Genomic DNA, 14469 nt, shown 5'->3' with positions numbered 1-14469 from the left:
AGACAAGATAAAACCCCTGTGTGTAGTCAGACAAACTAAAGGCCCAGGGAAGGGAGCAGTCTTTACAAAATATGCCTCCACTACAGATATGTAGGTATCAGAAATCTGGCTAAGCTTTATTTTGAATCTTGTGCGAACCGTGCTTTTTGAGGCCTGACTGGAGCCAAGTCAAGATTTGTTTTAATACTGCACCGATTGTGTGTACCCTAGGGCCTATCAGCCATAGGTTTTCATAAAAATTGCATCTGAGTGTCGAGAATCTTTCTTCATAATTTTCTGCACCTGTGAAGTGACAAGTTTCAGCACATTTCTGTTAATAGTGGTTTTTATTTCCTTTTTACCCTTGTCTGGCTGTATCTGTGAAGGCCCTTGCTCACTCTACCACAGTACATTATCACAATTTAGACATATTGGACCCTTATAACCAGTTTATACTGGATTTTCAAAAGAGCTTCAGTCTGACTATGACGTTTTCTTATTTTGCTGTTGCGTAGCAGGACTGCAGTAATCATGTCCTCTCAGTGATATCATAATATAAGTGATGTAACAGTTTTGATTATGTAACAGAAAGTCCTCTACATGCACAGGTTCTACTCAAAGCTCAGATAAAGAAGGGTTGAAGATCTTTTAGTAATTCTTTGTTAGTGCACTGGAGCTCACAAGTTTCTAAGAAGGCCAATTTTGTTTTTGGTGACTTTAATTGAATGCCAAATTATGTAAACTTTACCATCTTCTGCTTTTAGAGGACTTGAGATATCAGAAAAGAAATTGATTTGGATTACCTCATTCTGATAAGACCCTATCCCTCCAAGATCAATAATAATTTCTTTAAAACTTCAGATGGTATTGGTTAAGTGAGCAATAAAATGAAATAAAATGGATTTGGCATCACGCTTTATCACCATGATTTGGTTCTTTTCAAATAACATAGTTACACAAAATAGTATATAGCTGGATGAAAGATAGCGTATAAATACAAATTGATTTTGAGATGTGTCTCTGTTGAATCTGGCTATAATTTATCCTTTTCTTTTCTTTTCTTTTCAGACTTGTTTTTGGGTGACCAATGCTTGCATATTTCAGATAATGCTGGACAATGAGCTTAAGACCTTTTATTCATTCCTTTTCATGAAAGCCAAAACAATGCAAAAACATCCATTCAAGGCTATGAAGCTACTACTATTAAAACTTTCTAAATGATCATAGTTGCTTTGGTTGTATTTTATACCAGCAGAAGCCTTATTCAAGGTTTACTGTTGACTCTTGAATACTACTTGCTGTGTTTACTTGGACACCAAGGGACCAGAGAGATGGGAAACAGTTGTATATGTCGAGATGATAGTGGCGTGGAAGACAATATAGAATCCCAACATCAGCAAGCAGAAAATATTACACCTGTCCCTACAAGAATCCGTCCACGGGACCCTGTAAGACCACCAAGGAGAGGAAGGGGACCTCATGAACCAAGAAGAAAGAAACAAAATGTTGATGGGCTTGTACTTGATACTTTGGCAGTAATTAGGACTCTTGTGGACAAGTAAGTGAATATGCATATATTGATTCTTTATTGAGGCTCCAAAAAAAGACTAACCTTGACTAGCAGTGTTGTGCACATTTGGAAACTTGCATGTAATGTTTTCCTATTGTCTAACTCTATCCTTCGCATAGGCGTCAACTTTCCCAAATGATTGACTGTGGGTTTTGTTTTTTTTAAATTCTTTATTCAATTTCAAAATTACATTAAGTGTTAAATATAATCATACACATTAACAATAAATATATCACTTAGAAACAATCATTGGTACATTACATAAATTTTTATCCCTTCCCCTTTCCCATCCCTCCCAACCTTACATTATAAAATGGAAAGATTTATTATTGACTGTGTTAAAATGAATTCCATGTAAAATTATGTGTACTCCCTCGTGAAAGAAGCAAGGTAGATTGTCCTGCATTTTTTTTTATACTTAAATCTTTATTGATTTTCAATTTAAATTTCAAGTATTACACTTGTACAGAAAGCAATAGCATAGATATTAAATACAATGTAAATATAACTCATAAGTTAATAAATTTACTATTTATGCTCAAGTCCTCAACTTAGAGTCCAAGAATCAAAGAAAAAAATGGCGAAACATAATGAAAAATACTAATAATTACACAAGAAACTGAAAGATATAGCATTGAAATGAGGTCATCAATAGTCAAATTATAGGGCTCAAAGATTACTTCCATTCAGATGAGACATTGCCACAAAGTTTGTCAGTTGAGATGGTTCAAAAAACAAATACTTAACAGTACGGTAACACACAATACATTTACACGGATGACTCAAATAAAAAGTTGCCCCCAAAGATATAACTCCAGGTTTCAAAAGAAGAAATATCACGGCGGCGCCTTTGCGTCTTCCGTGCCAAATCTGGAAATATTTGTATTTTGTGACTAAGGAAACTTTTTGGTCTATTTTTAAAGTAAAGCTTTAGCAACCATGTTTTATCAATTGGTAAGGCTAAAGTAATAATCATAGTGGCTGATGATGCTAAGTCCTTCTCAGATGTCTCTAGAATTTGTGAGATATTTAAGGATTCTTGGTCTGAAGATTTTTCTTTTTGTTGTTGGTTTTGTCCTTTATCAGGCAAATAATAGACCCGTGAGAATGGTGATAATAAGTCTTCAGATATCTCCAAAATTTCCACTAGTTATCTCTTAAGCATATTTCTAGGTATTGCCAAATTAAGTCTTGGAAAGTTAATTAACCTTAAATTGTTACTCTGTGAGTTGTTCTCAAGCATTTCAATTTTCTTCCTTAGGTTAATATTTCACGTAGTAACAATTTGAGAATAAAATGATTGTCCTGCATTTTTAAATGGTCAGAAGTAGATGACGGCAGATAAAGACCCGAATGGTTTATCCAGTCTGCCCAACCTGATTCAATTAAAAAAAAATTTCTTCTTCTTAGCTATTTCTGGGCAAGAATACAAAGCTCTGCCCGGTTCTGTGCTTATTTTCCAACTACTGAAGTCCCTGTCAAAGCTCACTCTAGCCCATCTACACCATCCCAGTCATTGAAGCCCTCCCCAGCCCATCCTCAACCAAACAGGCATATATAGACACATACCGTGCAAGTCTGCCCAGTACTGGCCTTAGTTCTTCAATATTTGCTGTTATTTTCTGATTCTAGATACTCTGTGTTCATCCCATGCTTTTTTGAACTCTGTCATCGTTTTCCTCTCCACCACCTCTCTCAGGAGCGCATTCCAGGCATCCACCACCCTTTCCATAAAGAAGAATTTCCTTACATTGCTCTTACATTGCTCACATCTCGGCCTCAAATTATGTCCTCTGGTTTTACCATTTTCCTTTCTCTGGAAAAGATTTTGTCTGAATTATATCTCCCCTGTCCCTCCTTTCCTCTAGGGCAGTGTATTGCAAACTGTGTGCCATGGCACACCAGTGTGCCTCCTGAGATTTCAGGTGTACTGTGACACATTGGCGAGGAGGAGAGTCGTCCACGCTGGCTGACTGCCTACAGACTGTGCCTCTCGTGGCGAGAGGCACGTCCTGTAAGAAGGCAGCCGGCGCAGATGACTCTCCTCCTGGCCAGCGTCTCTCCTCCTCTCCTGGGTCCCTCCACCGAAGCAGGTCACGGCCAGATGGGCCTCCAAGCACTGGATTTAGTGTGCTGCCGGCCAGAAAGTTTGTGAGACACTGCTCTAGGGTGTACATATTCAAGGCTTCCAGTCTCTCCTCATACTTCTTTTGGCGCAAACCTCTTATCATTTCCGTCGCCCTCCTCTGGACCTCTTCAAGTCTTCTTATGTCCTTTGCCACATATGGTCTCTAAAACTGAACACAATACTCCAAGTGGGTTCTATATATGCCCTAGCTATGGGCTCCAAGTCTGTTGCGGCACGGTTCTCGGAGCCGGCCTGTTTTGGCGCGAAACAGTCGCGCGCTTGAGTGGCCTGCCCCACGTTGCTCGAGGAGTTATTTTAGGTGACTGACTTTCTCCTCGACTTCTCCTTTTCGGGCTGTGTGCTTATGTTGAGATTCTTGGTATTGCTGGTGTTTCTCACCTAGGGTCTGCTCCACTTGAATATTCATCCTATTTTGATATTATGACCTCGCTTTTGAGCAATCATGTCTGATGTGTAAGGTCTATGCGATGCAGGGTCTTTCTTCTCTTCTCCAAGCGATGCAGCCCTCTTCACCGGTGGCTTATGCTTCCGTTTGGCGGCTTTTCCTTTCGTGGGAACTTCTCTACGTTGACACCCTTCCAGAGTTCTACGATTTATATTCTTTCGTTTATGGCGCCTGCGTATTGCCCAGGGCTTAGCATTCAATTCCCTTCAGTTTCAAGTAGCACTCTTGGCTTGTATCAAGGGCTAGGTGTCTCGCTCTTCACTGTCTTCTCAGCTTTGTGTAGTTCAGTTCCTCAAAGGGAGTTCAATTTCTTCGTACACCTCTTACACAGCCCTCTCCGGAGTTCGGTCTTAGGGTACTTCTTCAAAGTTTCCAGTGGGCTTCGTTTCAGCCTTGTCTTTTGGGATTCTAAAGGGTTGTGCCTTTGCTCATGGGGTTTCATGTGGCTATGGCTTCGGCTCGGCGTTTTTCTGAGTTGCAAGCCTTGTTTGGCAGGGATCCCTATTTCTGGTTTCCAATTTTGGGGGTCGGTTCGGATGGTGCCTCTCTTTCTGCGGAGGTGTCATCATTCTGTTCTGATGCTCTCACTTTTCCTTCCTTCTTCCTGGGGGGGGAAATGGGGAGACGTGCCTTTATTCTCTGCTATTTTATTTTTGATAAGTACGTACTTTGGTTGTTTAGCTCATCTTGTGGTATTCTTCAAGGGACGCCTCCATTGTATGGCGGCGTCGGAAGCCTCCAGCGCTCGATGGGTCCGGGAGGACATTCTTTCCACTTACTTGATGGCAGGGAAGCGGGTAGCGAGAGACCTTCATGACCATTCCGCTAGAGCGATGGCTACTTCTTGGGCTCGGTCCGGAGGTTTTCCCTGGAGGGGTTTTGTCCCATGGCTTTTTGGTCTTACGAATGTACTTTCTCTCAGCCTTGCCGGTTGGATGTGGGGGCGCTTACGGTGGATGCGTTTGGTGCTTCGGTTGTTGCTGAGGCGGCGTTTGCTTCCCACCCAGATTGAGGATTGCTTTGCTACATCCCATTGGTCTCTGGATTCATCTGCTGCTGTTGCTAAGGAAGGAAAAATGATGTTCTTACCTGTTAATTTTCTTTCCTTTAGACGCAGCAGATGAATCCAGAGCCCCATCCTTTCTGGATATTGTCTGTCGGTTTTTTCTTTTGCAACTTTCGGAGTTTGTTATGATTGCTGGTTGTATTCTGTATGATTGCCTTTTGCGATTTGTTATGGGAAATAAGTTTTTTTCTTGCATGCTAGGCATATTGGTGGTTGCGACTGCTTGGGCAAGGAGCAATACTGGAGATGCAGGGGGCGTGCTAGCCAATAAGACCACCTGTTAATCAGTTTTTCTATCTCCGCCTGCTGGTAGATGTGAGCTATCCCATTGGTCTCTGGATTCATCTGCTGCGTCTAAAGGAAAGAAAATTAACAGGTAAGAACATAATTTTTCCTTTCTAATTTTCTCCCAATTCTAGTGCAAAGGGTACTGTAGGCTTGACAAGTTGGTTTCTTCCCTTCACCCGTGAGGTTTGCAGAAGGCATCATCTACATTTTTCAACTCTGCCTCCTTATGTCGCTATGCAGAGCCTCAGTTCCTTAGTTTTTCCTTCTGCAGGCAAAAAGAGAAGGTGTCTTTTCATCATCTCTGCATCTGATTTATTGTTTTTGGATTTTTATCTGACATCTTGAGGCTTCCTGGTGTTACAGAGGTTCCCAGGATTCCTGGGTCAGCTCTGCCTGGGAGAAAATAGTCTCTGGATCAGAGGGCTGTAGCTGGGATGACAACACTTTCTCAGGGCACCTATCTAGCTGTCCTGCACTAATTCTTACATAGCTTGGGGCATGTTCCCCTGAGAACTCAGCTCACCCCTGATTTCTAAGGTGCTTGAGCTCAGTTTGAGTGGCCCCGTGTTTGGTCCAGAGGACTGTAGCAGGTGCCAACTGCCTCCCCTCTTCCCTGATGATGCATGAGGAGCTAGTGGGGTTGAAGGTTTCAGACTCTCAGAGCTTGTCTAAAATGAAGCCCGAAGAGGCAAGCGGCTGAAGAATCCTAAAGGCTTGTCCAAGGTAGAAATCTTCTCCACTCTGCAGTGTGAGCTCATGCAGGCAGAGCACCAAGCAGTTCTTTGAGTACAGTCTATTACTGTCTATGGTAGACTTTTGAGAGTCTCTGGGGCTTCCTAGAGGGCCACCCTCCTCCAAAAACCTGTTTTCTTAATTTTTGGAAGTTCTTCATAGTTCTCCCGGGCCATTTTCTGCCATCAGAGCGCTGCTGTGGCAGCCATTTTTGATTTCCTGATTTTATTTTAAAAGCCTCTATCTGCCTCAAAACACCTCATTTTTTATAATAAATGGTTTTTATGGGCTCCCCAAGCCTTTATACTCCTGTATCATGCTAGATTTTGGGAGGGCCCCTCTAGGGTCTTAGAAACATAGAAACATGATGGCAAATAAAGGCCAAATGGCCTACCCAATCTGCCCATCCAGAGTAACCATTATCTCTTCCTCTCTAAGAGATCCCACGTGCCTATCCCAGGCTTTCTTGAATTCAGACACAGTATCTTCTCCACCTCTTCTGGGAGACTATTCCATGCATCTTTCACCCTTTCTGTAAAAAAGTATTTCCTTAGATTACTTCTGAGCCTATCATTCCAGGGCTTCCTTTCAAATGAAAGAGACTTAACTCATGCGCATTTACATAACTTAGGTTTTTAAATGTCTCTTATCATATATCCCCTCTCCCACCTTTCCTCCAAAGTATACAGATTGAGATCTTTAAGTCTGTTCCCATTTGCCTTATGATGAAGACCATGCACCATTTTATTAGCCTTCCTCTGGACCAACTCCTATCCTTTTTATATCTTTTTGAATTGTACACAATATTCTAAATGAGGTCTCATCAAAGTCTTATCCAGGAGCAACAATACCTCCTTTTTCCTACTGGCCATACCTCTTGATATGCACCCTAGCATCCATCTAGCTTTTACTGTCACCTTTTCAACCTGTTTGGTCACCTTAAGATCATCACATACAATCATACCAAAGTCCCACTCTTCTGTCATGCACATAAGTTCTTCATCCCCTAAACCAGTGTTCTTCAACCGCCGGTCCGTGGACTGGTGCCGGTCCGCAGAAATTTCCTGCTGGTCCATGAAGGCTAACCCTCCTACTGCCTTGCAAAAGTCACACTTGTTGACAGGTGTGAGAGCCGGGGGTGGAGCTGGAGAAGTCGGGAACAGCTATGTTGTTATTGGCTGGTGTCAAAAATGATAAATAGAGCAGAGCTTTGGGTTTGAAGTTGTCTGCTATTGACGAGTGTGAGAGCCAGGGGCAGAGCATGGGCGGTTGAGAAGCTGCATTGTTATTGGCTGATGAAAGGAGCTGAAGATGGACCTGGAGTAGAGGAGCTGAGTTCTTATTGGCTTGAGTTAGAGCCGTAGGCGGAGCTGAGGGCAGAAAATTGTCCATTATTGGTGGGTCTGGCAGATAACCACGGGGAGATTTATTCCAGGACCTAAACTAAGCTGCAGATATGGATGATAAGAATCAGGGGCAGGATTCGGGCCAAAGAACTGCGGACAGAGGTAATAAAGAAGGTGAAGATGGGAGTAAGAGAACCTTGTGGTCGTCGACTTGTGACGAATCATAGTAAAGGATAGGAGGAGACAGGCTTTTAGTGTTAGGGTAGACAAAGTAGTAAGAAAGGAGAAGAGTCAGCATAGTAATTAGCTTGAGGTGCAGTAGGGAAAAAGAGAGAAGATAAATAAGGAGATAAGGAACTTCTCTTTAGGAGACAGGGAGCTTCTCTCTGAGTGTGGGTCTGGGAGAGACGTTCCTTCCAGAGAGAACAGTAAAAGGCAGGAAGCTTGTCTTAGTAATCAGGAGCCTGGAGCTTCCCTGTAGGTCTGTGATCGGAATATTAGAGATCAGGGAAGAGTAAAAAGTTGTTGGGATAGAAATTGGATCTTGTTATTCCTTTTAAGGTTGAAATAATGAGATGTTTACAGTGAGGAATGGGAAATCCTCCTCCTGTCAGACCTTGATGAGAGGGGTGATAGAAGGAGAAATGTTGGGCAATGGGGCTGGTGGGCAAAAAATCACAAATAACCGAATTTGCGAGTAGGGAAACCTTGAATTTGGAGGTAGATCTGTACACCTGTCCAATTCTCTGGTCACCCAAAGAAATTGATCAGAATTGTTGACAAGACCTACCTCTAGTGAATACATGTTGCATCGGGTCCTGTAATCCACTGGATTCCAGAAACTTGACCATTCTCTGTTTTAAAAGCATTTCCATTAATTTGCTTACCACAAAAGTCAGACTTACCAGCCTGTAATTCCCTACTTCTTCCTTACTTCCACTTTTGTGGGAGGGACCATATCAACCCTTCTCCGGTCCTTTGGTACCACTCCTAACTTTAGAGAGTCATTGAAAAGGTTAGTCTGCAGAGCCACCAGAAGTTCCCTAAGTTCCTTCAGCACCCTCGGATATACACCATCCGGCCCCATCGCTTTGTCCACCTTTATTTTAGCAAGGTCTAACAATCCTCCATCCCTATTCATGTTTGTTTTCTGCGGTCTCACACAACCGTGAACACTGAATGAAATATTTATTAAGCTTCTACATATTACTCCCCTTCAACTTTGAGTCTCACAATGCCACTTTTGCTCTTCTTCCTATCACAAATATAAAAAAAAATATTTTGTGCCTCCATTTTACCATGTCAGCTATTTTTTCTTGGCTGTCAAGTCAGCACAACGTGTGTCTGAGCGCAGCCTTTATCCTGCAAAGAACCTTTTCTCAGAACTTTGGAATCTGGTGTATCAGTGTGAACATTTCCCTCTTTCTTACTGAAAGTAGTCTCAAGTTTTCACATCCACCAAGAAGTATAGTTGCCTGCCTTTATGCCTTCAGGGTCCAAGAAGAGTGCCAAAGTTCTGAAGGTGCTTGGATGTTCAGAGTGTTGCTTTGTTATCTGGAGGTGATGAATGGGTTTCGCATGTCAGATCATCTCTTTATGCTGGCGAGTGCTGTCGCTTCAAAAGCGACCATTTCTAGATGGATTCATATAGCCATTTCTTCAGTTTATATCTGAAGTGGAAAGTGACCGCTGGTATCCTTAAAAGCAAATTCCACTAGGGGAGTGGTGTCCTGGGCAGAGTCCAGAGCAGTTTCCCCTGAATAAATTTGTAGAGTTGCCACATGGTCCTCCCTTCATACTTTTACAAAGTTTTATAGGGTGGATGTAGCGGCCAAATTGGATACCGCTTTCGGATCTTCAGTACTGTCAGCAGACTCTTAAGACTGTTAGTGCAGCTTACACCCAGATAGATGACTTGTTTGTATCACCTTGTTATATATACAGTATGTTATAAATGGTTCATGATTATTTGGCCAAGGGATGTTGCGCAATGGAGCAGGTGCTTCAGGTGCTGGAGGACTTTGGCTGGATTGTCATCCTCAGTAAGAGTCACCTGCAGCCCATGCAGTCATTGGCATACTTGGGAGTCCTCTTCGATACAGCTGCGGATTGTCTATCTGTCCAAGACTCACAGACAGAAACTTTGGCTTGGGATTATCTTCAAGTTCTAGGCTCCATGGTTGCCACACTGGATGTGGTTTCTTGGGCGAGGGCACACATGCGTCTTCTTCAGCATGCATTACTCTCTCGCTGGGCGCCACACCAAGATGCCTTGCAGATTTGTCTCCTGTGGCCTCTAGAGGCTCGGTCAAGCATGGACTGGTGGATTCACCCACAATCCCTCTGCAGGGGCGTATCGCTCCTCATTGACTCCTGGATCGTGGTGATAGCCCTAACACGAACTTCAACGATAATGTCTATAATATCTGGTTAGTCTTTGTAATTATGTCTTTTTCTTCAATTCTATAAATGCTTTCAGCTGTTCAGGAAGAAAGAAAAACATACTTAACACCTCCCAATTGGATCAAACATTACATGGATATAGCAATTTAAAAGTTGCTCCAATAGCAAAGGTTTCTTATCTGTAAGACATAAAAAACCTTCCTTCTTTCTTGTGTTGCTTTTGTAAAATCTGGAAAACTCCACACTCTGTAACCACAAAAAAACTTGAGCATTGCAGAATATAGGGGGTCTCCAAATTCATGTTTTGGATGGTTTGGAGATTAGTCCTAGGTCCCCTCCTCCCCCCAAAAAAAATCCTAAATTAGCTGTTTTTTATATTTTGGTGTAAATTTCCTGGGCTGTTATAGCACTAAAATCACTCCCGTGGTGGCCATCTTGGATTTCTTGATTTTGAGTTTAAAAGCTTTTATCTGCCTCAAAACACCTTGCTTTTGATAGAAAATAGGTAGGTTGGACTCCTCTTGGCAGGATACTTAGGATTCAAGCCCTATTTGTAGTGGATGGCTTTCGGAGGAGCATCTGGGTTCCACATGCTGAGCGGTGTGTGTGTGGGGGGGGCAATAGCATCTTCTTTAGCCCCCCTGACCCTTTGGGGGGGTTCTGGTGCACAGTCCACCTGAGGAACGTCAAAATTGGAGTCAGGAAGCAGCACAAATGTGTCCCCAATAAAGTGCATCTGCGATTCAACGCTAAAATCCTGCAAAAGCTCAAAATAGGGTCTAGAGAGGGTCCTCTGCTTCTCTAGGGCAAGGATTTCCCCTGATTTTATAAATATGTTTCAAGGTCTCTTCCCCCAAGAATGCAGGTCCCCAACAGAAGAGCCATGTGCAGTCAAGGGACAGTCTGCCTGTGGATGATTCTGATGATACATATGCTGTTTTTATGCCTTTACTTTCCCTGGCAGATACTTCCACAGTGGGTGACGATGCAGGACCCAGATCTGGTGGACCCCACTGTGCACAGCGTGGATAACAACTGCAGTGAAAAAGGCGATAAGCGACAAGAAAGCATCGTTCAAAAAATGGAAAAAGGACCAAACAAAGGACAACCAAAAGGAGCACAAAGAACACCAAAGGGAGTGTCACCGTGTGGTTAGGAAAGCTAAAAGAGAATATGAGGAGAGACTGGCGGGGGAAACAACAAACTTCAAATCGTTCTTCAGATATGTGAAGGGGAAACAACCGGTAAGGGAAGAAGTGGGGCCATTGGATGATGGAGACAAAAAAGGAGTGGTAAAAGAGGAAAAAGAGATAGCAGACAGGTTAAATAAGTTCTTCACGTCAGTCTTCACGAGGGAGGACACATCCAATATTCCGGAACCAGAGGACATCGTAAATGGGGATCGGGATGAAAAGCTGGTCCAACTAGAGGTAAGCCAAGAGGATGTCCTCAGGCAGATAGACAGACTAAAGAGCGACAAATCGCCAGGTCCGGACGGCATTCACCCAAGGGTACTCAAGGAACTAAGGAACGAAATAGCAGAGCCACTTCGCCAAATATGTAACCTATCCTTAAAAACTGGAGAGATCCCGGAGGATTGGAAAATTGCAAATGTCACGCCCATCTTCAAGAAGGGTTCAAGGGGGGACCCGGGAAACTACAGGCCGGTGAGCTTGACCTCGGTCCCGGGAAAGATGATGGAAGCACTGATTAAGGACAGTATCTGTGAACACATAGAAAACAATGGACAGCTAAAGTCGAGCCAGCACGGCTTCTGCAAGGGTAGGTCATGCCTCACAAACTTATTGTACTTCTTTGAGGGGGTAAACAGACAGGTGGATAAAGGGGAATCCATTGACATCATTTACCTTGACTTTCAAAAAGCCTTCGACAAGGTACCGCACGAAAGACTGCTTAAAAAGCTGTGGAAACACGGGGTGCAAGGGGAGGTCCACCGATGGATCAAAAACTGGCTGGCAGACAGGAAACAGAGGGTTGGAGTAAAGGGCCATTACTCAGACTGGCATTGGGTCACGAGCGGAGTTCCGCAGGGGTCGGTGCTGGGACCGCTCCTGTTCAATATATTTATTAATGACCTGGAGGCGGGAACAAATTGTGAAGTTATTAAATTTGCGGATGACACCAAACTCTACCGCAGGGTTGAAACCATGGAAGACTGCGAAGATCTGCAAAGGGACCTAACGACGCTAGAAGAATGGGCCAAAAAATGGCAAATGAACTTTAACGTAGGGAAATGCAAGGTCATGCATGTAGGGAAAAAGAACCCAATGTTCAGCTACAAAATGGGAGGATCATTGCTAGGGGTAAGTAACATTGAAAGAGACCTGGGAGTGATGGTAGACACATCTTTGAAGGCGTCGGCACAGTGCGCCACAGCCTCAAGAAAAGCAAACAAAATGTTGGGTATCATTAAGAAGGGTATCACGACCAGGACCAGGAGGTCATCCTGCCACTGTATCGTGCAATGGTGCGACCGCATCTGGAGTACTGTGTCCAGTACTGGTCGCCGTACCTCAAGAAGGACATGGCGGTACTTGAGGGAGTCCAGAGAAGAGCAACTAAACTGATAAGGGGTATGGAAAACCTCTCATATACTGACAGACTGAAAAAGCTGGGGCTGTTCTCCCTGGAAAAGCGGAGACTTAGAGGAGACATGATAGAAACCTTCAAGATCCTGAAGGGTATAGAAAAAGTAGACAGGGACAGATTTTTCAGATTATGGGGAACCACAAGTACAAGGGGGCACTCGGAGAAATTAAAAGGGGACAGGTTTAAAACAAATGCAAGAAAGTTCTTTTTCATCCAGAGGGTGGTGGACACATGGAACGCGCTTCCGGAGGCTGTGATAGGCCGGAGCACGTTACAGGGCTTCAAGGAGGGTTTAGATGGGTTCCTGGAGGATAGGGGAATTGAGGGGTACAGATGGGAGTAGCGGTAGGTTATAGGGATAGTCTGGGACCATTGCTCAGGCAATGGGCCTGATGGGCCGCCGCGGGAGCGGACCGCTGGGCGAGATGGACCTCTGGTCTGCCTCAGCGGAGGCAACTTCTTATGTTCAGGCTGTCAGTGCTGATGGTGATGATTTTGGAATCTCTCCAGGAGTTAAAGCTGGAGACTCCTCAGGCCTCAACAGGGCAATGCTCCCTTTATAAGCAGCACTAAACCTCAGTCTTCCTATTTTCCAAATCATCTGGACATGACGAAGATGCTCACGGATCATTAGGAGATGCTGGAGGGGCCTCTACAAGTGGTGAAAGCTATGTCTAAGCTTTATCCAATGGTGGATACATTTAATCAGCTTTTTGTTTCCCCAAAGGTGGATTCTCTGGTGGCACAGATTACCTCTCTTCCCAGTGAAGGCGGTGTGGTGTTAAAGCAGGGGTCTCAAACATGCGGCCCATGGGCCGCATGTGGCTCTACAGGTGTTATTTGCGGCCCACAGTCTGGATGCGATCAACAGCATTTCTCTTCCCTTTTCCCTTTCTTTTGGAGCAGCAGCGTGTCTGGCCGGCTTGTTCCGTTCAAAGCCGTGGGTTGGCGGCTCCTCGTGCTATCCACTCCTGCATCGGAAGCCTCTCTGACGTCACAACATCAGAGAGGCTTCAGACGCAGGCGCAGATCTCGCAAGGAGCCGCCACCCACGGCTTTGAACGGAACAAGCCGGCCAGACACGTTGCTGCTCCACAAGGAAGAGAACCGAAGGGGAGGGGAAAGAGAAATGCTTCTGCTACATAGGAAAGGGGGACACTAGGGAAATGCTGCTGCTGCTGTACAGGGAAAGGGAAAGGGGAAGAGAAATGCCTCTCCTGCACAGGAAAGGGGGGAAGGGACATTTCGCTTCTGTTGCTGCTGCACCCAATTGGGGAAAGAGAGGAAAGGAAGGAGAAGGGAGAGGAGAGGAACAAGAGAAGAAGCCAAGTTCATGGGAGGGAGGGAAGGAAAGGAGATATCAGACCATGGAGGGGGAGGGAGAGATGCCAGAGCATGGGGGAAGGGAAGGCGACAGATGCCAGACCAGGGGAAAGGAAGGAGGGAGGGAGAGAAAGGAAGGAAAGAGATGCCAGACCATGGAAATAGGACGGAAGAAGAGAGAAATAGGAAGGGAAGGTAAGACATGGAAACGTAGATTTTGAAAAGAAAGCAGAAAAATTGAACATTAAGTTAATGCCAAAGATGGATGCAAGGCAGAAAGTGAAGACGGAGAGAAAAACAGTCAAAGGACAAGAAGGCCCTGGAAACATAGTTGAAAGCACAGAAAAATAAAGTCACCAGACAACAAAGGTAGGGAAAATGATTTTATTTTCAATATAGTGATTGAAATGTGCCAGTTTTGAAAAAAAAAAAGATATTAAACTTTAAATGTGAGGGCTGCAGAAAAAAATAGAGTACTTGGAGAGCCGCAGAAAAAAAATAGTTAATGTCTCAGAGGGTGGTGGTTAATGGTAGATGGGGTTAGGAGAGACACTAACT

The 14469-nt window shown here is 44.1% G+C and overlaps 1 protein-coding gene across 10 annotated transcripts in view; it reads left to right on the top strand.

Annotated features, from left to right (window-relative positions):
• Positions 1-14469, top strand: part of RSPRY1 (ring finger and SPRY domain containing 1) — a 351216-nt gene that overhangs the window by 44591 nt on the left and 292156 nt on the right. For all 10 annotated transcript variants that reach the window (XM_033940897.1, XM_033940899.1, XM_033940898.1 and 7 more), the window contains one exon: positions 1048-1537. In XM_033940897.1, coding sequence (XP_033796788.1) covers positions 1197-1537 — 341 coding nt within the window. In that variant the 5' untranslated portion in view covers positions 1048-1196. The remainder of the gene's footprint in view (positions 1-1047; positions 1538-14469) is intronic.

This window comes from Geotrypetes seraphini, chromosome 4 (genome assembly GCF_902459505.1).
Source record: "Geotrypetes seraphini chromosome 4, aGeoSer1.1, whole genome shotgun sequence".
Classification (NCBI taxonomy): domain Eukaryota; kingdom Metazoa; phylum Chordata; class Amphibia; order Gymnophiona; family Dermophiidae; genus Geotrypetes; species Geotrypetes seraphini.
The sequence above is the reverse complement of the archived record's forward strand: the minus strand, read 5'-3'. Positions and strand labels throughout refer to the sequence as shown.